The 24504-nt window shown below is 39.9% G+C and overlaps 1 protein-coding gene across 1 annotated transcript in view; it reads left to right on the forward strand.

Moving 5' to 3' along the window:
- The first annotated feature begins 316 nt into the window (after positions 1-316).
- ZSWIM5 (zinc finger SWIM-type containing 5) overlaps positions 317-24504 on the forward strand; it is a 158931-nt gene continuing 134743 nt past the window's right edge. The window contains 1 exon segment of the mRNA XM_024990173.2: positions 317-2479. Coding sequence (XP_024845941.1) covers positions 1882-2479 — 598 coding nt within the window. The 5' untranslated portion in view covers positions 317-1881.

Consider the following 24504-nt stretch of genomic DNA (forward strand, 5'->3'; position numbering starts at 1 on the left):
GTAGCCTTCCCCTTCTCCAGCGGATCTTCCCAACCCAGGCATCAAACCCAGGTATCCCACATTGCAGGCAGAATCTTTACCAGCTGAGCCATAAGGGAAGCCCCTTTAAATTCTGAGATTATAGCAAAATCAAGCTACTTTGGTCCCTGTACATCTTCAGTCATTTACTCTTTTCTAATCCTTATTTTATACTACACTCTAGAACTTGTTCATTTTGGAGACAGAACACAATTGAAGGAACTCTCAATATAGTTTTTGGAACATTTTAACGTTTTAGAGATTAATTTGTCTGCAAATCTGAAATAAGTTTTCTTGACTGACCAACATACTGTCACTTACAACTCAGTATTGTTTATGGAGGAGTTAGTGGTAAAGTTGCTGTGTCAGAGTATAAATTATCAAGAAGAAAACAGACATGATCTCTGCTCTCATGGAGTGCACAGGCAGTTGAACATTACAGTTTAGTTCAGTGGCTCAGTCGTGTCCGACTCTTTGAGACCCCATGGACTACAGCACACCAGGCTTCCCTGTCCATCATCAACTCCCTGAGCTTACTAAATTCATGTCCATCCAGTCGGTGATGCCATCCAACCATCTCATCCTCTGTCATCCCCCTCCCCTCCTGCCTTCAATCTTTCCCAGCATCAGGGTCTTTTCTAATGAGTCAGATCTTCTCACCAGGTGGCCAAAGTATTGGAGTTTCAGCTTTAGCATCAGTCCTTCCAGTGAATATTCAGAACTGATTTCCTTTAGGATGGACTGGTTGGATCTCTTTGCAGTCCAAGGGACTCTCAAGAGTATCCTCCAACACCACAGTTTACAGTTCTTCAGCGCTCAGCTTCCTTTATAGTCCAACTCTCACATCCATACATGACTACTAGAAAAACCATAGCTTTGACTTGACGGACCATTACACAAATATATAAAAATATGTGTTACTTGTTATAATTAATATGAAAGTGCAGAAGACTGAGCCAAGTGAGGAAAATATAAAGCCTTAATTGAGACTGGACTCAGGTGATTAGAGAATTGTACCAAAAACCACACGAAAGTGTTTTGTTTCCTAGGATGCAAGGTTCTAAAACCCTTCAAAACCCCCAGAGGCTGTAGCTGCCGTGGCGGTGAGATCTTGGCATCCCATTGTCCAGTCGGGGGCTGGCGCGACTTTGCCTGGCTCTGGAGGGGACCGCTGACTTTATTCTACATTGCTGTGATGTGAGGGGAGTTTTCATCAATGGAACTTTCCAATTTTTCCCCCTAGCGTCTTCCTAGCGTCTTTCTGCCAGATCATTCGCTCCTCTGTGGCTGTCGCCCGTCTGGTCCATCTACCAGAGGACCCTTGATTTTGAGTTATCTCTCTTTCTCCGCCCCGCAAGCCTAGCACTTTGCTTGCGGCTTCGCGCAATACTCGCTCCGGGCCGTTGCACTTGGCCGCACAGTCCACTCCTTTCCCTCCAGGCTGCAGGTGGGTCGGAGGCGCGCGGGCTGGCGCGGGTGCCGGGCGCTCCTCGTCCCTGGGTGTCCCCTAGGTGAAGTCGGCCAGGCGCGAGCGCTCGGTGCGCATTCTGGGCAGTCTGCGCCCGGCGCGCGCCGCCAGCCCGTGCTCGCTCCCGTCCCTCCTCGCGCTCGCGGCGGCCCGGACAGCGCGCGCCGCCTCCCTCTCGTCCTCTGGCTGCCCCTGTCGGCCCTCGCGGCGCGCGCACAGGACCGGCCCAGGCTCCCCACTCGGGCCGGCCGGCTCGCGGGTTTGCTCGCCCCGCCCCCCGGTGCCGCAGCTGGGCGCTTGCGCGGGGCGCGTGGCCGTGGCCGGGGTCTCCGCCGCAGCCGGTGCCGCCGCCGCCGCCGCCGCCGCCGCCTCAGTCAGTCAGTCAGTCCCCAGCAATGGCGGAAGGAGGTGAGCGAGAGGAACTGCTCTCGCCGTCGCCGGTCTCTCCGGCCAAGCGCCTGTGCTCGTGGCCCAGTCCACAGGCTCACCACCCTCGCGGTTCGCCCGGGGCGGCCGGCGGCGGGGTGGGGGGCGTCGGCGGCAGCTGCCTACCTCCGGGGGCCCGCCCCCACCTGCAGCCCGAGTCCTTGCTGGACTGCGCCGCCAAGACGGTGGCAGAAAAGTGGGCGTACGAGCGGGTGGAGGAGCGCTTTGAGCGGATCCCGGAGCCCGTGCAGCGCCGCATCGTCTACTGGTCCTTCCCGCGGAATGAGCGGGAGATCTGCATGTACTCCAGCTTCCAGTACCGCGGCGGCCCTGGCGCCGGCGCGGCTGGCGGCGCCGCGGGGGCTTCGCCGGCCGAGGAGGGGCCGCCGCCACCCCCCGGGGCCGCCGCTCCGGCCGGCTCCGCCCCCGGGGCCGCCGTGGCGGGGGCGTCCCCCGGACTGGGCTCTGGGGCTGGAGTGGCCGGCGGCGGTGGCGGCGAGGGGCTCCCCTTCCGCCGGGGCATCCGTCTGCTGGACAGCGGCTCCGTGGAGAATGTGCTGCAAGTCGGTAGGTGTTCGCTCGGCTTCTCTCGGGTCCCCGGCCTCCTCTTCCGCAGGTGCCTTCTCTTTGCACAAGCCCTGAGCTAGGACCCCGGCTTTTTGCCCAACTCCCGATCCTCTGCCGAAGGACAAACTAGTCACATAAAAAACTTTTCTCAACATTTCGTCAGGTCCACTGCTGCTCTTTCCTCCACTACCCCCATTTCTTTTTGTTTGAGAAGCGAATAGATCTCTTTTTTATTCTTCGTTCTACACCCCACGCCAAAGCAAAAAGGATGGGGAAGTATGGCTTTCTGGATGTAATCATTTCTGAAATGCGTTTTTCTAATTTAAGTTTAGAGAGGAGCGAACTGTTAGTGAATCTGGAGCAAGCGGTCTTACAGGGAACGTTTGAGGGACAGGCTGTCAAAGGCAATCTAGTCTTTGCAGATTGAAGCTGGGTATAATTAACTTTAAAAATGGGAAAAATCTCAGCAAAATGCCGTGCATTTCAGACAGTTTTAATTATCTGCTTTAATGTTTTTTTTCCCTGGACCAGTGATACTTGGGGATCTAGGCTGTGGACTTAACAATACCCGAAGATGGAAATGTGACAGCTTCTTCTCCACACCCCCACCCAAGGAAAAAAAAAAGGCACAATCTGGAGTGGGGGTGGGGTCTGTCTTCCTTGTCAGACTGGGGTAAATCAAAAGCTGGTCACGTTGGGTTTTTCAAATGCTTCTCATTTAACAAGTCTTCATATTTGCTTTTGTTTTATCTTTTTGTTTGTGGGGGAATGAAAGTGATTTCTTTTTCTTTTATTGCTCTAGAGCTTCTAGTCAGTTTGTTCATCTTATTAAATATACAAATTCAGTAGTCCTGATTTGTGGAATGGATAGGGAGAAAGGAGAAAAAATGACATTGTTTAACATTGACTTGCTATGTGGGGAATTTAAATACTGATTTTTTTTTCTATTTGGACTGTTATAGCACTTTGGAAGTACACATTATCCGTTTTATTGTACAGTATATGCTCATATTTACTGAAAAAATATTGATTTTTGAAAGGAGTTGGAGAGAGGCTGTTTTTAGAATTAAACAGACAGAGGAACACATATAAACAGGAACCCCAAACATCTAGCTCTCTTCTCCCCAGGTAAAACTGATGTATTTGAATTTTTTTTTCCATTTGAAGAGTAGCACATTGTGGTGTTTCATATAAAGCAACCTACTTTTGATTATTGAGAATCACTGAATCCTGTTTCTTTTTAAAGCAACATATACCACAATTTGTTTTGCAAATGTGAAATGTAAATTTATCTAAATTTATCCTGTGTCAGAATACAGAAATGGTAGATTGAGAAAGTTTTGTTTATTTGAGGCTATTCCTTTGTGTGTTTCTGTACATATTTGTAATAATGAATTGAATAACAGGTAATTAAGGTGTGCAGCTTTAATTCTGAAAGCATAAAAATGAATATGGGCATTTCATTATTCATCTGTAGATCATATTCTTTTTATGAGTTTATATTGATTAATTTTTAAGTTTCTTGTTTAAATATATTGAATTGAAAAGTTTCAATTTAAGTAGTCATTTTATAGTAAGAGATACTGTATTTGAAATAATTTTCAAACTTTGAAGGGGCAGTTGAGAAAGAAGAGTTTTAAAGAAGTATATATTTTGAAAATGACTATAATGTCAAGTTGTAAGTGAAATCAGATGTTGTGAATGATCCAGGTCATGTTTAAATCAGATTTTTTTCTTCTACAGTATGAGAGTTGGCATGCTTCTTAGGATGATGAGCTCTTGTCTGATAATTTTAGGGACTGGATAAAGAATATATTTAAGCATATTTTCTGATTCTTACATTGGATTTCATAGATGAAGGTAGGATAATGAATTAATCATTTTTAAGTAATGCTATTTGAGAAACATGAGTTGTGTAATCTTTATTTTTCTGATTTTAATTTATGCTAGTGAGGGTGAAAGAGAAGAATATTCCATTCTTTATCATTCTGAGTTCTGTATCTTGGCATGAACCACCGTTAATTTTTTTGGCTGCATCATGCATCATCTTCCCGCACCAGATGATCAGACATGGCTACCCCATGTTGGGAGCACAGAGTTTTAACCACTGGACCACCAGGGAAGTCCCAAACCATCGTTTAGTATGTAAAATTAGAGAACCATTCCTCATCTCTTAAACCTAAAATGTGAGTATGTGACAATCTAGATGATAGGTTTTATAAAAGTATTACCAAGAGATAAGCAAAAAAATGATTTGTATATAGCAAGACAGTAATCATGTTCTTCACTTTATAATTTCACTTCACATTCAATATAGGGGCTTCCCTGGTGGCTCAGTGTAAGGAATCTGCCTGCCAGTGCAGGAGACATGCGTTCAGTCCCTGATCCTGGAAGATCCCACATGCCTTGGAGCAACTAAGTGCATGTTCCATAACTACTGAGCCTGTGCTCTAGAGCCTGGGAGCTGCAGCTACCGAACCCATGTGTCCTAGAACCTGTGCTCTGCAACAAGAGAAGCCATTGCATTGAGAAGTTCATGCTCCGCAACTAGAGTAGCCCTTGCTCACCACAGCTGGAGAAGAGCCCGAGCAGCAACGAATATCCAGCACAGCCAAAAATAATAAATAAATAAAGTTACTTAAAAAAAAACCCTCAATATAATTACTCAGTGCTACTATTAAAAATTCTTATTTATTTCCTTACTATATCCAAGCCATAGTTAAAACCTCCGAATTGGAAAGTTACTGAAGGCTGATGCTTTAGGAAGTAAAGGAAATTAGGGTATTTCTTTTAAACATTCTTTTAAAGCAAAGATTCATAAAAGAATTTAAACAAGGTAAACATGAAGTATTTTAAATATTTTATTACTTAAATAAGTAAATTTAAAAATAAAGAAAAAAGCACAACATAAATGAAAAAAATTGAAACAAAATAAATTAGACAACAAAGACTTTGTACAAAGAGTATTTATATTCAGTAACTTCTGATTACTTTCCACATGGGATCTGGTAATGGGACGTCATGGACTGGTTAAAACACAAATTCTCTGTAGAAAACATCCAATTTTGAATTAGAACTAAAAGTTTCCCAGCTTGATATAAAGAAATGGGAGGACTGTAGCTTGTTATGCTCAAAGGATACATTTCTTTTACAAGATAGTACTGAATCAGAGGTATTGCTCCTTTTAAAAGGGGAAAATTATAAATTAGTCTTTTCATGGACATCTGTAAGTTTGAAGCTCTGTGAATAGATCTTTCTGTTCTCTCGGTATTATGAAGGTAATAGAGTTCAGATGTTTTAAGCATCTGCATTTTAACCTGTCTAAGGAGCCCATGGAAATAGTTGTAGTATAAACCTTGGGAAAATACTTACTCAGGAATCTGCAGATGGTATAAGAATGGTACAACTATAATTTACTAATAATTTTAAGATGTTGACCCATCATCATATTTTAAATTAATGTCTCCGTGTCTGGTAGAACTTAAAGGAGGATTGTGTCTTCTCAGGGAGAACTAACTTAATTGATGGAAAAGAAGCATTGATAGTTTTTCTCTTGTATGCAGAAATATTATATTTATTTGAATATTTAGATTTTCAAAAATTGGATAAAGTCTTACAGGGGCCTTCAGTGTTGGTATATCTTAATTATACAAATGTTTATCCAGAAATTATCATATATTCTGACAGTTGAGCCCCATAGTTTTAGCCTACACATTTTCTAATAAAGGCATTATTTGTGTGTGGATAATCTTTAAGACTACAGTCACAATGCTAAGTACTATTTATGTGAAAGAAATGTAATTACAAAGTCAATAATAATAAAAAGATCCATTTCTGGAAGTTATTCATAGCTTACACATTAAGTAGTTAAGTTTATAATTATGAGTGTGTATATATTATCAATAAACATCTGTGTAATTTTTCTGTAGTACAGCTTTTGTAAAGTGCAGCAGTAATAAGTATTGCTGGTGTTGATTTCTATAGGTAATTTATTTTTAATCTATATTATTTAGAGGAACAAAAGATACCCTCACCTAAAAAGCTGTATAGCATTGTAAGTTAGAATAGATATAAAATCATAATAAAATTTCTATGTGGGGAAAAATGACTTAATTTATATGTGAGATATTCCAGCAGGGAAAGCAGCTGCATACCTTTAAGGGATAAGTGGTAACATTTTTTAGAGTAGAAACTTACCAGGTTTTAAAATCACATTGCTCTTTTTCTTTCTTAAGCAATGAATTTTCTCCTTCCTTTTCTACCACAGTACCTCACACACATATCTTAATATTCAAGTTATTGTTAATTTCCAAAAATATACAAACAGCTCCTGTAGTTTAATATGAAAAAAACAAACAGTCTAATTAAAAAAAATAGGCAGAAGACCTAAATAAACATTTTTCCAAAGAAGACATGAAGATGGCTAATAGCACATGAAAAGATGCTCAGTTCAGTTCAGTTCAGTTCAGTCACTCAGTCGTGTCCGACTCTTGGCGACCCCATGAATCGCAGCACGCCAGGCCTCCCTGTCCATCACCAACTCCCGGAGTTCACTTAAACTCACATCCATCGAGTCGGTGATGCCATCCAGCCATCTCATCCTCTGTCGTCCCCTTTTCCTCCTGCCTCCAATCCCTCCCAGCTTTACTATCATGAAATATCACCTTACACCAGTCAGAATGGCCATCATCAAAAAATCTATAAAAAATAAGTGCTATAGAGGCTGTGAAGAGAAATGGACCCTCTTACTCTGTTCGTGGAAATGTAAATTGGTTCAGCCTCTGTGGAGAAGAGTATGGACGTTCCTTAAAAAATTAAAAATAGATCTACCATATGATCCAGCAGTCTTACTCCTGGGCATCGATGTTCATAGCAGCACTATTTACAATTGCCAAGACATGGAAGCAACCTAAATGCCTAGAGAAAGATGAATAGATTAAGAAGATGTGGTACATATATACAATGGAATATTACTCAGCCATGAAAAGTATGAAATAATATCATTTGCCACAACATGGATGGACCTAGAGATTATCACACTGAATGAAGTTAGTCAAAGACAGATATTGTATAACTTATATGTGGAATCTGAAAAGTGATACAAATGAATTTATTTACACTTGAAACTAACATAACATTGTAAATTACACTGCAATAAAAAAAGTCTGTTGAATAGTAAATGTTTAGAAATTTAAAACAGACTTAGTTAAGAGAGAGATGTGAATTTTTATAATGAGTGTGGTGCTAGAAGATAAAGGGAAAACTCCATACTTGTGGGTATAATAAAGCTGATAGCAGTAAGTGGTATGAGTGTTGCAACAGTGTGTATCTTTTATGTTGACTGCTTCATGTGAAGAATGGTGATTTATCAGTTTTTTCCCAAAACTTTAGATGAATTCTTATTGAAGGTGACTTTCTCAATAATAGAGCTTTAAAGACAATGAATAAACTAAAGGTAGTAGACTTTTAAAGGTTATTTTTATTTTAGGAATTAAAAATGTATTACTGAAGTGTGAATACAAAGTCTAAATTTTGAAGTGAAAGGACTAGAAATTTACTTAAGCCTGTGTGAAACAGTTTCATTGCACTTGTTTCAATAACAGCTGTTAAAAATCAAGACATTAACAGTATCTTAGAGTTGATGGTTATATGAATATACATATATATCTATCTACCTATCTGTATACGTGTTAAAATGTATAGAACTATTCTCCCAGAGTACATCATGAGAAACGCTGGACTGGAAGAAACACAAGCTGGGATCAAGATTGCCAGGAGAAATATCAATAACCTCAGATATGCAGATGACACCACCCTTATGGCAGAAAGTGAAGAGGAACTCAAAAGCCTCTTGATGAAAGTGAAAGTGGAGAGTGAAAAAGTTGGCCTAAAGCTCAACATTCAGAAAACGAAGATCATGGCATCTGGTCCCACCACTTCATGGGAAATAGATGGGGAAACAGTGGAAACAGTGTCAGACTTTATTTTTCTGGGCTCCAAAATCACTACAGATGGTGACTGCAGCTATGAAGTTAAAAGACACTTACTCCTTGGAAGGAAAGTTGTGACCAACCATATTCAAAAGCAGAGACATTACTTTGCCAACAAAGGTTCGTCTAGTCAAGGCTATGGTTTTTCCTGTGGTCATGTATGGATGTGAGAGTTGGACTGTGAAGAAGGCTGAGCGCCGAAGAATTGATGCTTTTGAACTGTGGTGTTGGAGAAGACTCTTGCGAGTCCCTTGGACTGCAAGGAGATCCAACCAGTCCTTTCTGAAGGAGATCAGCCCTGGGATTTCTTTGGAAGGAATGATGCTGAAGCTGAAACTCCAGTACTTTGGCCACCTCCTGCGAAGAGCTGACTCATTGGAAAAGACTCTGATGCTGGGAGTGATTGGGGGCAGGAGGAGAAGGGGACGACAGAGGATGAGATGGCTGGATGGCATCACTGACTCGATGGACGTGAGTCTGAGTGAACTCTGGGAGTTGGTGATGGACAGGGAGGCCTGGTGTGCTTCGATTCATGGGGTCGCAAAGAGTCAGACACGACTGAGCGACTGATCTGATCTGATCTGATTTTCCCAGAAGTCAAAATTACTGTTATTTTAGAAAATAATTTTAAAAATAAAGACATTAATATTAGTAACTTAACATACAAGAGATACTGAAAATGCTGTTTTAGTTTCCTATGACTATTGTAACAAACTTCCACAAACTGGGTGGATTAAAACAATAGAAATTTACTGTCTCAGTTCTGGAGGTGATAAGTCTGAAATTAAGGTATCAGCAGGGTCATGCTCCCTCTGAAACTAGTAGGGAAATCCTTCCTGCCTCTTCCTAGCTTCTGGTGGTTTGCCAGGAGTCTTTGGCATTCCTTGACATACAACTTCATAACTCCAGTCTCTTCTTTGTCACATGGCATTCTTCCTATGTGTCTGTATTTTCACATGACCATTTTAGAAGGACAGCAGTCATATTGGATTAGGGGCCTACCCTGCTCCAGTATGACCTCAGTTTAACTAATTACATGTGCAATGACCCTATTTCCAAATAAGGTCACATTCTGAGGTGCTGGAGATTAGGACTTCAACATATCAGTCTTGCTCAGTTGTGTCTGACTCTTTTGCAACCCTATGAACTGTAGCTCGCCAGGCTCCTCTGTCCATGGAATTTTGCAGGCAGGAATACTAGAGTGGGTTGCCATTTCCCCCTCCAGGGGATCTTCCCAACCCAGGGATCGACCTGCATCTCCTGCTTCTCCTGCACTGCAAACAAATTCTTCATCTTCTGAGCCGTTGGGGAAGCCTGTCAATCTTGGGAGAACACAATTCAACTCATAACAGCTTCTCATGCTTGTTTCTTATTGTATAACATAGTTTCATGTGAATTTTAAACTTTTATATGTTGAATATGGCTTTAATTAGATATCACCACATCTATTTTATTAGATAAGCATTATTTCAGTTTAACTGACTCAGTTTGCATGATTGATTATTTAATATTTTTAATACATGTAGAACTTTTTTGATAGATAAGTGGTCATTTAAAGGTTAAACCTGTAAGCTTTTTATCATTATAAAAAATGATGACTGTGCATTACAGCACTCAGGCCATACACACGTGGATGAACAGATTACTGTCAGATTTTTTTTCATGAACACCGTTTATAACTCATTTATAGAAATAGGTAACCCTCAGTTGTCCAGATCCTTTTCAGCATCTCCTTCAGTCAGATCACCAGTGGCTTGAGTGTTCTGCCAGTTCTGCACAATACACTGTACATGAAAGTATGAGACCTCATTGATAGTTTAAGGGCATAGAGATGGCAGTGCATGAGGTTATCATGGAGAAACAGAAGGGCAAGCTGTTCAAGCTCATCCTGGTGGGAGACAAGAGCCTGAGCTGGAGGGCCCCGTGTATGGACTTTCTCTGTTATATACATAAGGAAGTTCTGTAGCTACTGATGTAGAGCAAGTGAGTAAACAGAACAGAGTCCTAGGTCAACTTGCAGAAAGAACCCTAGGAGAGCAGAGAAATAAGGACAGTTGGATATCTTGTAAGTCTTGTAAGCTTACCTCAGTCTCTTTGCTGGGAGGGAGAGGTTTAAGGAGGCACTTTCTTTCTGAAATTAAGAATTCTACCACTCTGTCATGTCCTACTTATGCCCGTATCCCCTCACTGTACGTTCTTTTTCCTGCTAATTCTGTGGTAATGAATGTAGTTTCTGAGTTTACTTTGTATGATTTGCTCTTGGGGCATTTGGAGGTACCAAGACCCTGGCAATTTTATGTGGCCTTTTGGACTGTCCTCTAAGAAGAAAGGGGCAGGCAGGAAGAAGTGGGGATCCCAGAATTAGTACAGGAGGAGGGGCTGCTCATTTAGCTTACCGTTAGCAACAACTTCCTATATTAGGGATAAAACATACACATGCATTAGAGCTGGGGTATAGACCATAGGTGATGAAGAGAAAAATGGTTGGTCCTCTTTTGGGTCTAGAAGTCAGCTGCAATGTCACAGTTACTTAGGGTGGTCAATTAGCTTTCTCACTCTGCTTTCACTATTCTTTTTGTCTCCTGCAATGATTGGTGATCACCCACTGGATAGAGGCACATTGTCAGAGATGAATAAGCCTGATAACTGACTTGCAAAATAAATTAAGACCTGGGAGAGGTGCCATCCTTCTTTCCAGCTGGAGAGACCCCAACACCAAATAGTTCTGTAGGGAGCCTGATCATCAACTTCCAATTCCTCACAGAGCCAACCCATGTCCCACTCTGAACTCCCACTGGAAACGCTGTTTCTCTAAGCTGGGAGTTCTTGAGGAGTTAGGCAGAAGTGGCTGGAGTTGACTCTCCTTCTGGGGCATCACTTGGGCTTTGGTATCAACAGAGTGGCTGACACTTATCTTCCAACTCAGACTGGCTGGGACAGGACAAGGGCTATGCTTGATCATGACCAGGCTTGACTGCTTCCAGCCTGGAATGCCCTTGCTCTGGACCTCTTATTTCTTTTTATTGGTTTATTTTTCAATGCATCTTTAATTTGTACACAAATAAATTAAGATGTAAACAAAAAAGGAAATAGGTAACCCTGAAAGCATATGAACCATGTCTTAACTTTTTCCAAAGTGTTAGTTGCTCAGTTGTGGCTGACTCTTTGCGACTCCATGGACTGTAGCCTGCCAAACTCCTCTGTCCATGGAATTCTCCAGACAAGAATACCGGAGTGGCAAATAGCCAAAGCAAGCTTGAGAAAGAAGAATGGAAATGGAGGAATCAATCTGCCTGACTTCAGACTACACTACAAAGCTACAGTCATCAGGACGGTATGGTACTGGCACAAAGACAGAAATATAGATCAGTGGAACAAAATAGAAAGCCCAGAGATAAATCCTTGCACCTATGGACACCTTATCTTTGACCAAGGAGGCAAGAATATACAATGGAGAAAAGACAATGTCTTTAACAAGTGGTGCTGGGAAAACTGGTCAACCACTTGTAAAAGAATGAAACTAGAACACTTTCTAACACCATACACAAAAATAAACTCAAAATGAATTAAAGATCTAAATGTAAGACCAGAAACTATGAAACTCCTAGAGGAAAACATAGCCAACACAGTCTCTGACATAAATCACAGCAGGATCCTCTATGACCCCCGCCCCCCAAGCAATGGAAATCAAAGCAAAAATAAATGGGACCTAGTTAAACTTAAAAGCTTTTGTACAGCAAAGGAAACTATAAGCAAGATGAAAAGACAGCTTTCAGAATGGGAGAAAATAATAGCAAATGAAGCAACTGACAAAGAATTAATCTCAAAAATATACAAGCAGCTCATGCAGCTCAATACCAGAAAAAATAAATGACCCAATCAAAAAACTGGGCCAAAGAACTAAACAGACATTTCTCCAAAGAAGATATACAGGTGGCTAACAAACACATGAAAAGATGCTCAACATCATTCATTATCAGAGAAATGCAAATCAAAACCAAAATGAGGTACCATCTCATGCTGGTTAGAAGGGCTGCTATCAAAAAGTCTACAAGCAGCAAATGAAGCAACTGACAAACAACTAATCTCAAAAATATACAAGCAACTCCTACAGCTCAACTCCAGAAAAATAAATGACCCAATCAAAAAATGGGCCAAAGAACTAAATAGACATTTCTCCAAAGAAGACATACAGATGGCTAACAAACACATGAAAAGATGCTTAACATCACTCATTATCAGAGAAATGAAAATCAAAACCACTATGAGGTACCATTTCACACCAGTCAGAATGGCTGCGATCCAAAAGTCTACAAATAATAAATGCTGGAGAGAGTGTGGAGAAAAGGGAACCCTCTTACACTGTTGGTGGGAATGCAAACTAGTACAGCCACTATGGAGAACAGTGTGGAGATTCCTTAAAAAACTGGAAATAGAACTGCCTTATGATCCAGCAATCCCACTGCTAGGTATACACACTGAGGAAACCAGAAGGGAAAGAGACACGTGTACCCCAATGTTCATCGCAGCACTGTTTATAATAGCCAGGACATGGAAGCAACCTAGATGTCCATCAGCAGATGAATGGATAAGAAAGCAGTGGTATATATACACAATGGAGTATTACTCAGCCATTAAAAAGAATACATTTGAATCAGTTCTAATGAGGTGGATGAAACTGGAGCCTATTATACAGAGTGAAGTAAGCCAGAAGGAAAAACATCAATACAGTATACTAACGCATATATATGGAATTTAGAAAGATGGTAACAATAACCCGGTGTACGAGACAGCAAAAGAGACACTGATGTATAGAACAGTCTTATGGACTCTGTGGGAGAGGGAGAGGGTGGGAAGATTTGGGAGAATGACATTGAAACATGTAAAATATCATGTAAGAAACGAGTTACCAGTCCAGGTTCGATGCACGATACTGGATGCTTGGGGCTAGTGCACTGGGATGACCCAGAGGGATGGTATGGGGAGGGAGGAGGGAGGAGGGTTCAGGATGGGGAACACATGTATACCTGTGGCAGATTCATTTTGATATTTGGCAAAACTAATACAATTATGTAAAGTTTAAAAAAAAAAAAGTCAAGTCTACAAGCAATAAATGCTGGAGAGGGTGTGGAGAAAAGGGAACCCTCTTACACTTTTGGTGGGAATGCAAACTAGTATGGCCACTATGGAGAACAGCGTGGAGATTCCTTAAAAAACTGGAAATAGAACTGCCATACGACCCAGCAATCCCACTGCTGGGCATACACACTGAGGAAACCAGAATTGAAAGAGACACGTGTACCCCAATGTTCATCGCAGCACTGTTTGCAATAGCCAGGACATGGAAGCAACCTAGATGTCCATCGGCAGATGAATGGATAAGCTGTGGTACATATACACAATGGAATATTACTCAGCTATTAAAAAGAACACATTTGAATCAGTTCTAATGAGGTTGATGAAACTGGAGCCTATTATACAGAGTGAAGTAAGTCAGAAAAACACCAATACAGTATACTAATGCATATATAAGGAATTTAGAAAGATGGTAATCATGACCCTATATGCGAGACAGCAAAAGAGACACAGATACAAAGAAGAGACTTTTGGACTCTGTGGGAGAAGGCGAGGGTGGGATGATTTGAGAGAATAACACTGAAACATGTATATTACCATATGTGAAATAGATTGCCAGTCCAGGTTCGATGCATGAGACAGGACACTCAGGGCTGGTGCACTGGGATGATCCTGAGGGATGGGATGGGGAGGGAAGTGGAGGGGTGTTCAGGATGGGGGACATTTATACACCCATGGCTGATTTATATCAATGTATGGCAAAAACCACTACAATATTGTAAAGTAATTAGCCTCCAATTAAAAAAAAAAGAAGAATACTGGAGTGGGTAGCCATTCCCTTCTTGAGGGAATCTTCCTCACCCAGGGATCAAACCTGGGTCTCCTGCATTGCAGGTGGATCATTTCCATCTGAGCCACCAGGGAAGCCCAACTTTTTTCAAACCCCAAGTTAATATGGTTTGGAATTGTGATATTAGAAATATATTACAGTCCATTCCAGATTACTATTATGTAAATTTTCTACCTTGTGGTTTATATATAGGCTTATTTCTTTCTTCATATAGGCAACATGCTTCTTGGCCACTTTTAACCTGTCATGGAGCTGGTATACTGACGAAATCACACTCATTTTAATATTATCTTTAGCATTATATTATCATATGATAAATTTCTCTGATACTTTTCATAATCCCATATAGCCAACTGATTAATTTTTGGTTCTCAGTATTGAGAAAAATTGTTCTTCTTCTTAGACTATATAATGTGATATGCCTTAAATTGATACTCAGTAAATGCTTATTGAATGAATGAGCAAGCTGTTATATAATTTAAAAATATTTAGATAATATGAAAATCTCTCTTTATTTATTTGTATGTAATGGGAGCCTAGAAGATATATTGGCAAAATGTAATTTCTGGATGTTTTTGATTTTTAAAACATTGTATAGATTTAAAAATACCAATGAAGCTTATTAACTAGTTTCTGATTCTTTTCATTGGATATTTGGTCACTTGTTTTGTGTAAAGCTCAGTAAATAACTATTTACTTACTTTGGGTGGAAATCATTCCAAAATACTTTGTATTTTCCTATCTTAGACTACAAACCCAAGTTGGATACCAAAGCCTATGCTTCTAAGAACTGCATATGTTGCCATCTTTATGTAGGTGGGAAATTGTAGACTGAGTAAGTACTTGACCCTAAGAGATTCTCTGAAACCTGATATAGCTGATTTACTTTGTTGTACAGCAGAAACGAACACAACATTGTAAAACAATTACACTCCAAAAAAATTAGTAAATTTTATTGAATGTAAAATTTGCTTCAGGAATTGGGTTTTAAAGGAAAGAATGGTAGGTTCCAGTCGTTGATTTCACATTAAAATCGCTGGAGAGATTTTAAAGAAAGTGCCAAGGACTCACCCTAAATTAATTAAAAGTCTGTTGAGAATGAGGACTGATCCTCAGAATTTTTAAAGAGCTCCTAGATGTCTTATGTGCAGCCAGGGTTGAAAAACACTGTTCTAGAAAAATGATCACCTTTATTAGTATTTTCAGTGTTTTTAAACTTACTGTAGAAAATCAAAACATTATTTAATATTTATTACACAAATGCTTTGGACTATGTCAACTTTCTTTTCTATTTCAGCCTGTTTTTTCTGTCTCTCTTCAGGTTTATTAATGGATCTCAAGGAAAATTATTCTCTTTCACTTAAAAAATGATTGTCTGTGTTTTGAAAAGGTCCTATGCAAAAGTGTATAAATACTTGCCATCAAAAGATACTCGTATAAATGTAACACCAACATATAATTTTATTCATGTTTGTTCACTCCTTCACTCATTTGCAAAACTTAACGTTTAACATTCTAAAGTACTCAGTGCAAAATAGAACATAAATTCTGTATTTAAGGAGTGTATAGTTTAGTATAGGATACACATTAAAATAGCATTTAACACAATGTTCTCTAGTAATAGAGGTAGTTACTGCGGAGGTAAAGAGTAGAAAGTGATTAACTAGAGAAATGGGGCTAGCTGGATAAATTACTCTATTTTAATATAACTTCAATTATAAAAATATTAAAATTATGTATAACAGTACAATAAAGATTGAAGACATTATTTATCGCTTACAGGTTAGATTGATCCTTCATGAAGTTCCTTCTAATTAACATTTCTCTGCCCTGTAATACTCTAGTTCATAGTTGACTCAAAGGGGTGACATTAGCAGGCAGGAAGATGACAGAAATATTGCCAGATTTTTGTTTTCCCTCAGTATAAATTTTACAGATTTCTGTCTTTAGAATAACTTTATTATATCTTCATAGGATCTTTAAAAAAAATTATTGCTTTTTTAAGGTACAAATATATGATAGAGCTAATCAGTAAAATAGATTTTGGTCTATCCATCCATTCATTATCCTGCATTCTGTAATCAGTGGGAAAATGTATTATGCCTTTAAAAGCACTTGGAGATAATTACATCTCTTCCCTACTCATTTATGGTCTTATTGAATGGAAGCTGGTAGCATTAATACATTCAGGAAAAGTCATCCTGTTTTTATTTTGCTTAAATCTATCAATACCTGGTAAACTGACAGGACTGTCAAGAATCACCGACATACACTGATGTTAGTGGTATAAAACCCTTCCCCATGTCATGGTTCCCTCTTGTGAAAAAATAATTTTGCTGATCTTTTCTCTCACTCAGTATTACATTATTATTTTTATTTTTAATTAAAGTATAGTTAATTTACAATTTTATATTAGTTTCAGGTATACAACATAGTAATTCAGTTTTCTATAGATTAAACTCTCAATATTATTGTACTGTTTACTGGTGTGTAATTCGCATGTTCTATCATATATATTATCACATATATGTAGAGACCATACAGCAGGTAGCCTCAGAATTCTGGCTCCTCACTACATTTCAGTTTCCCCAGCCATGGTGGTGGTGGTACATGCTCAATCTTGTCTGACTCTTTGTGACCCCATGGAGTGTAGCCCATTAGGCTCCTCTGTCCTTGGGATTTCCCCAGCAAAAATACTGGAGTGGGTTGCCATTTCCTCCTCTAGGACCAACAATTGTTTTGAGGATAAATCAACATGTTAAGTATTTAGAACAGAGCCTAACTCTTACTAGGTATTATGTAAATATTCATTCTCTATTATTATTGTACCAAAATTGTTGAGGTAGTCTATGTTTGTTACCTTTCCTTTAACCTTCATGCCACCTCTGAAGCCTTTCAATCTGACTTCTGCTTTCACTCACTATGTTAAAATTGATCTCTTAAAGGTTACCAGTGACCTCATGATCGCCAGACATAGTATCCTTTTTTCAGTCCTCATCCTTTATGATCTCTATATAGAATTTTCTATAGTCTTTTAAAATACTTTTTCCTAGATTTTTGTTTTACTTCACCATTCTGGTTTTCTTTCTACCTTTCTTCTTTATTCTCTTACTCCACAAAAGTAGGACCACCATCTTGCCCAAGTTTTCTAATTAACCAGTCTTGTTTATTTCTATATCTTCAATTACTATTTTATGAATATAAGTTAGAAAACTGAGCACCGAAGAATTGATGCTTTTGAATTGTGGTGCTGGAGAAGACTCTGGACAGTTCCTTGGACTTCAAGGAGATCAAACCTGTCAGTCCTAAAGGAAATCAACCCTGAATACCATTGGAAGGACTGATGCTGAAACTGAAGCTCCAATACTTTGGTTAACTGATGCGAAGAGCCAACTCATTGCAAAAGACCCTGATGCTGGGAAAGATTGAAGGCAAAAAGAGAAGAGAGCAGCAGAGGATAAGATGGTTAGATAGCATCACTAACTCAATGGACATGAATTTAAGCAAACTCCAGAAGGACAGAGGAGCCTGGTATTCTGCAGTCCACAGGGTCTCAGAGTTAGACATGATTTATCGATTGAATAACAAGTTAGCATCATATAATGTAGTGATCTCAAATTTGTTTTAAGCCACTCCACTTATTTTCAAATGAAATCTTAGATGATATTCCAGTTTTTGCAGCAGGAAAATTTGAGCTGTTTTGGGAATTGGGATAGGGCCCAGAACTCAGTCAGCTTGGCCAGCTTTTTCCTTTTGATCCCTGAAGCACTTCCAAATAATCTTAGGATTTGTAGTCAGGAGATCTGCGTGAGATTTCTCATTTGTAAAAGTATCAGAATTTTTGTGAGATTCTAAATAAACTCATATACATGAAAATACTTTATTACAAATAATTTGACTATTAAGTCTATATCATTGTTTCTCCCTCTTGAATTCAAGATCAGCTTGTGTATTTGCCCACTGCTGCTGCCAAATCGCGTCAGTCGTGTCCGACTCTGCGTGACCCCACAGACGGCAGCCCAACAGGCTCCTCCGTCCCTGGGATTCTCCAGGCAAGAATATGGGAGTGGGTTGCCATTTATTTCTAAATGGATACCCTACTAGCTACTCAAAATCAACATGTCTGATAAGGGATTAATGTCCAGAATATGTAAAGAACTTCTACAACTCAACAACAAAAAGCAAACAACCTGATTGAAAAATGGGCAAAGGACTTCAGTAAACACTTCTTCAGAGAAGGGACGCAAATGACCAATAAGCACATAAAAAGATGCTCAGCATCACTAATCATTCAGTTCAGTCTCTCAGTCGTGTCCGACTCTGCGATCCCATGAATCGCAGCACGCCAGGCCTCCCTGTCCATCACCAACTCCCGGAGTTCACCCAGACTCACGTCCATCGAGTCAGTGATGCCATCCAGCCATCTCATCCTCTGTCGTCCCCTTCTCCTCTTGCCCCCAATCCCTCCCAGCATCAGAGTCTTGTCCAATGAGTCAACTGTTTGCATGAGGTGGCCAAAGTACTGGAGTTTCAGCTTTAGCATCATTCCTTCCAAAGAAATCCCAGGGCTGATCTTCAGAATGGACTGGTTGGATCTCCTTGCAGTCCAAGGGACTCTCAAGAGTCTTCTCTAACACCACTAATCATTAGGAAAATGCAAAAACCACAGTGGGCCATCACTTTATATCCATTAGGATGCCTATTATAAAGAGAAAAAAAAAAAGAAAATAACAAGTGTTGGTGAGGATATGGAGAAATTAGAAACTTGTGCACCACCAGTGGGAATATAAAACGGTACAGCTCCTGTGGAAAATGATATGGTAGTTCTTCAAAAAACTAAACATAAAATTATTGGATCTAGCAGTTCCACTTCTGGGTATATAACCAAAAGAATTGAAAGCAGGAACTCGGATGTTTGTACACCCCCTTATGGCAGCAGTAGTCACAGTTGGCAAAAGGTATAAGCAACCCAGGTGTCCAACATCAGATGAATGGGTAAACAAAATTTGGTATAAACATACAGCTTGCTATTATTCAGCATTAACAAGGAAGAGAATTCTGATGAATGCTACATGGATGAACCTTGAAGATACTGTTGTTCATTTGCTAAGTTATGTCTGACTCTTTGCAGCCTCATGGACTGCAGCATGCCAGGCTTCTCTGACCTTCAGTATTTCCCAGAGTTTCCTCAAACTCTGGTCCCTTGAGTTGGTGATGCCATCCCATGATCTCATCCTCTGTCGCCCCTTCTCCTTTTGCCTTCAGTCTTTCCCAGCATCAGGGTCTTTTCCAAGGAGTTGGATCTTCACATAAGATTTCCAAAATATTGGAGCTTCAGCTTCAGCATTCCTTACCATCTGAGCTACCAGGGAAGCCCCTGAAGACATTATCCTAAGTGAAATAAGCCAGACACAATAGGGAAAAATTATATGATTCCACTTATATGAGCTACCTAAAATAGGCAAATTCATAGAGATAGAAAGTAAAAGAGGTTACCAGAGGCTGGGGGGGTGGGGGGAGGGGAATGGAAAGTTTTTTAAATTAATTTATTTTTTTACTGAACGATAATTGCTTTACAGAACTTTGTTGTTTCCTGTCAAACCTCAACATGAATCAGCCATGGGTGTACTTATATCCCCTCCCTTTTGAACCTCCCCCATCTCCATCCCCATCCAACCCCTCTAGGTTGATAACAGAGCCCCTGTTTGAGTTTCCTGAGCCATGCAGCAAATTCCCATTGGCTATCTATTTTACATATGGTAATGTAAGTTTCCATGTTACTCTTTCCATATATCTTACCCTCTCCTCTCCTCTCCCCATGTCCATAAGTCTATTCTCTATGTCTGTTTCTCCATTGCTGCCCTGTAAATAAATTCTTCAGTACCATTTTTCTAGATTCCATATATGTGTGTTAGAATACAGTATTTATCTTTCTCTTTCTGATTCACTTCACTCTGTATAATAAGTTCTAGGTTCATCCACCTCATCTGAACTGACTCAAATGTGTGCCTTTTTATGGCTGAGTAATATTCCATCATGTATGTGTACCACAACTTCTTTATCCATTCATCTGTCAGTGGACATCTAGGTTGCTTCCATGTTCTAGCTATTGTAAATAGTGCTGCAATGAACAATGGGATACTTGTGTCTTTTTCAACCTTGGTTTCCTCAGGGTATATGCCTAGGAGTGGGATTGTTGGGTCTTATGGTGGTTTTATTCCCAGTTTTGTAAGGAATCTCCATACTGTCTTCCGTAGTGGCTGTATCAATTTACATTCCCACCAACAGTGCAAGAGTGTTCCCTTTTCTCCACACCCTCTCCAGCATTTATTGTTTGTAGATTTTTTGATGATGGCCATTCTGACCAGTGTGAGGTGATATCTCATTGTGGTTTTGATTTGCATTTCTCTAATAATGAGCAATGTTGAGCATCTTTTCATGTGTTTGTTAGCCATCTGTATGTCTTCTTTGGAGAAATATCTGTTTAGGTCTTTTTCCCACTTTTTGATTGGGTTTGTTTTTCTAGCGTTGAGTTGTTATGAGCTGCTTATATATTTTGGAAACTAATCCTTTGTCAGTTGTTTCATTTGCTATTATTTTCTCCCATTCTGAAGGCTGTCTTTTCACCTTGCGTATAGTTTCCTTTGCTGTTTAAAAGCTCTTAAGTTTAATCAGGTCCCACTTGTTTACTTTTGTTTTTATTTCCATTATTCTAAGAGGTGGGTCATAGAGGATCTTGCTTTGATTTATGTCATCGAGTATTCTGTGTTTGGGAGAAGGCAGTGGCACCCCACTCCAGTACTGTTGCCTGGAAAATCCCATGGATGGAGGAGCCTGGTAGACTGTAGTCCATGGGGTCACTAAGAGTCGGAAATGACTAAGTGACTTCACTTTCACTTTCCACTTTCATGCATTGGAGAAGGAAATGGCAACCCACTCCAGTGTTCTTGCCTGGAGAATCCCAGGGACGGGGGAGCCTGGTGGGCTGCCATCTATGGGGTCTCACGGAGTTGGACATGACTGAAGTGACTTAGCAGCAGCAGCGGTCAAGGCTATGGTTTTTCCAGTTGTCATGTATGGATGTGAGAGCTGGACTGTGAAGAAAGTTGAACCCCAAAGAATTGATGCTTTTGAACTATGGTGTTGGAGAAGACTCTTGAGAGTCTCTTGGACTGCAAGGAGATCCAACCAGTTCATCCTAAAGGAGATCAGTCCTGGGTATTCATTGAAAGGACTGATGCTAAAGCTGAAACTCCAATACTTTGGCCACCTCATGAGAAGAGCTGACTCATTGGAAAAGATCCTGATGCTGGGAGGGATTGGGGGGCTGGAGGAAAAGGGGACGACAGAGGATGAGATGGCTGGATGGCATCTCTGACTGTATGGACATGAGTTTGGGTGAACTCTGGGAGTTGGTGATGGACAGGGAGGCCTGGCATGCTACGATTCATGGGGTTGCAAAGAGTCGGACACAACTGAGCGACTGAACTGAAAACTAGACGCTGGAGATGCAGCAGTGAATAAAACAAAGTTTCTGCTTTTATGGAGCATACATCTTAGTGAGGGGACCCACTCACTAAAGCACTTTCTCCTTTCAGCTTATGTTATGCTTATTTATAATTAGGTATTATTTTCTGTTCCAGTCTGTAAGGACTTCTAGGGCAATGACTGTATTCTATAATATTTTCAGCATCCAGGACAATACCTAGCTGATTTCATAATGGACTTTTAAGAAGCTTTGTGGAAATGAATCAAAAACATCTTATTAATTTCTTTGATTGTCATAATAGTAATTTTCAGTGCTGCTGCTTTATACTTAAGTCACTTGAGGAACTTTGGCAGAATGCATTCTGGGGCTTCACCTGTGTAAATCCTAGTTAACTAAGATTGGAATAGGACTCAGGAATCTCCATGTTTTATAAGCTCTGCAGGTTTAAATGCTTGGGATCTACTATTCCGTAGCACAGTGATTTACATGGAATGTGCTTAGTAGATGTTGGATGAATTGATTTGTTGGTTGATTTATACACTAGCTTTTTCCAAACCAGATTTGGAACTTGTGGGTCAGATTGAAAAAAAAAAAAATGGGTGTAGTGATTTCAGGAAAGAGTTATATGAAAAAGTCATCTCAGCAACACTATAAAAATTTGATAAAAATCCTGCAGTAAGTTCCTCTATTACCTTTGAGCCTTATGAATAGAATAGTTACTTTATTTTCGTAAAGGTTAACACAGCTCTATTGGGAAAATCACTAGTATCCATCCTTTTTTCTTTTTAAATGCTAATTCTTAATGTACTTTATCCAAAATAATTTTCCACATTTTAATAGGTACATGCATTTTTGAAAAGGCATTGGAAAAGTCTGAAAGGAGTTATATCTAACTGATAATTAATATTTATGAAGAGAAAGGGGAATAGGTGGTAACCAAGAGGAAATTTAGTTTAATCTGAATTTTTTGAATTATTTTATGGCAAGAATCTATTATGTATTTCTTGTATAATAATGTAATTAAAATAAGTTAGGACTTCCTGGTAGCTCAGTGGTAAAGAATCTGCCTGCCAGTGTAGGGGACCCAGGTTTGATTGCTGATCTGGGAAGATCCTATATGCGGTGGAATAACTAAGCCCATGCACCACAACAATCGAGCCTGTGCTGTAGAGCCTGAGAGTTGCAACTAATGAGCCCATGCTCTACAACAAGAGAAGGCACCACAATGAGAAGCCTGTTCACCTCAGCTAGAGAGTAACCCTGCCACTCAGTGCAACTAGAGAAAAGCCTGCACAGCAGTGAAGACCCAGCACAGCCAAAAATAAATAAATAAAATTACTTAAAAATAAGTTAAAGACTGTGACTTATTTAACTGCATTTTGGTCAGTGACTTTTGTCTTTTAAATTAACATGGGTTGGACAGATGTCATTTTACCTTTATAAACATGACTTAAGTAAAGAATTCTTAACCTGGCACCTGTAAATGGCTTTCAAGTATCCAGGAACTCCTGAAATATTTTCAGACTTTACAAATGCATATGGACATTTTTCAGAGAAGACAGTCCATAACTTTCATTTGATACTCAAAGGGATCCATAACTTAAATAAGTCCAGGAACCACTAATTTATGCAAGAGAATTTGTTTTATTTGATAAAAATCCTGCAGTAAGTTCCTCTATTACCTTTGAGCCTTATGAATTGAATAGTTACTTTATTTTCGTAAAGGTTAACACAGCTCTGTTATTTGCTGTTTCTAATAAATATCTCAGTTTTGTCATCTTTCATATATTGATTCTGTTTTGCTACTTATATAAGTGCTGCTAAGTTCCTTTTTTTTTTGTATTAACAGAATGATGGCTTGACATTTTTGTGCCATAGACAGCTATGTTTTAATAATTTTCACTAGCTGAAATGAAATAATATCCTATGAGGTTAATCAGAGAAGGCAATATGAGGTTAATGAATAGAGTAGGTCATAGCTACTTCTTTATTGAATTTTCCTATGGAATCAGATCTTTTTAGGTTATGTTCCCTGGGAAATAAACTCTAAGATGGAGATTTGCTTGCAGGTTTATTGAGGAACAATACTTGTAATGGAGTGAGGGAAGCAAGATTAGGAGTGTAGAAGGATTGAACTGATGCAGTTGCAGCAGAGATGTTAGTCAATATTTTTGGGAATTCTGGAGCTTGGATGACATTTCAGAGCTGTCTGGAATTGTTGTTATTCAGTTGCTGAGTTGTGTCCAACTCTTTGCAACCCCATGGACTGCTGCATGCCAGGCTTCCCTGTCCTTCACTATTTCCTGGAGTTTGCTCAAACTCATGTCCATTGAGTCAGTGATAGCATCCAACCATCTTATTTCCTAATTCCCCCTTCTCCTCCATCCCTCAGTCTTTCCCAGCATCTGGTCTATGTGGCTGACCTGAGGGCGTAGGGGTGTAACCTTGGGTGGAGCAGTTTCTTTCTGCAGTAGAGATAGAACTACCCAGTTCTCCTTCCCAGCTGCATGGACATCACCAGATGGTCAACACCGAAATCAGATTGATTGTATTCTTTGCAGCCAAAGATGGAGAAGCTCTATACAGTCAGCAAAAACAAGACCAGGAGCTGACTGTGGCT

The sequence above is a fragment of the Bos taurus genome, chromosome 3, assembly GCF_002263795.3.
Source record: "Bos taurus isolate L1 Dominette 01449 registration number 42190680 breed Hereford chromosome 3, ARS-UCD2.0, whole genome shotgun sequence".
Taxonomy (NCBI): Eukaryota; Metazoa; Chordata; class Mammalia; order Artiodactyla; family Bovidae; genus Bos; species Bos taurus.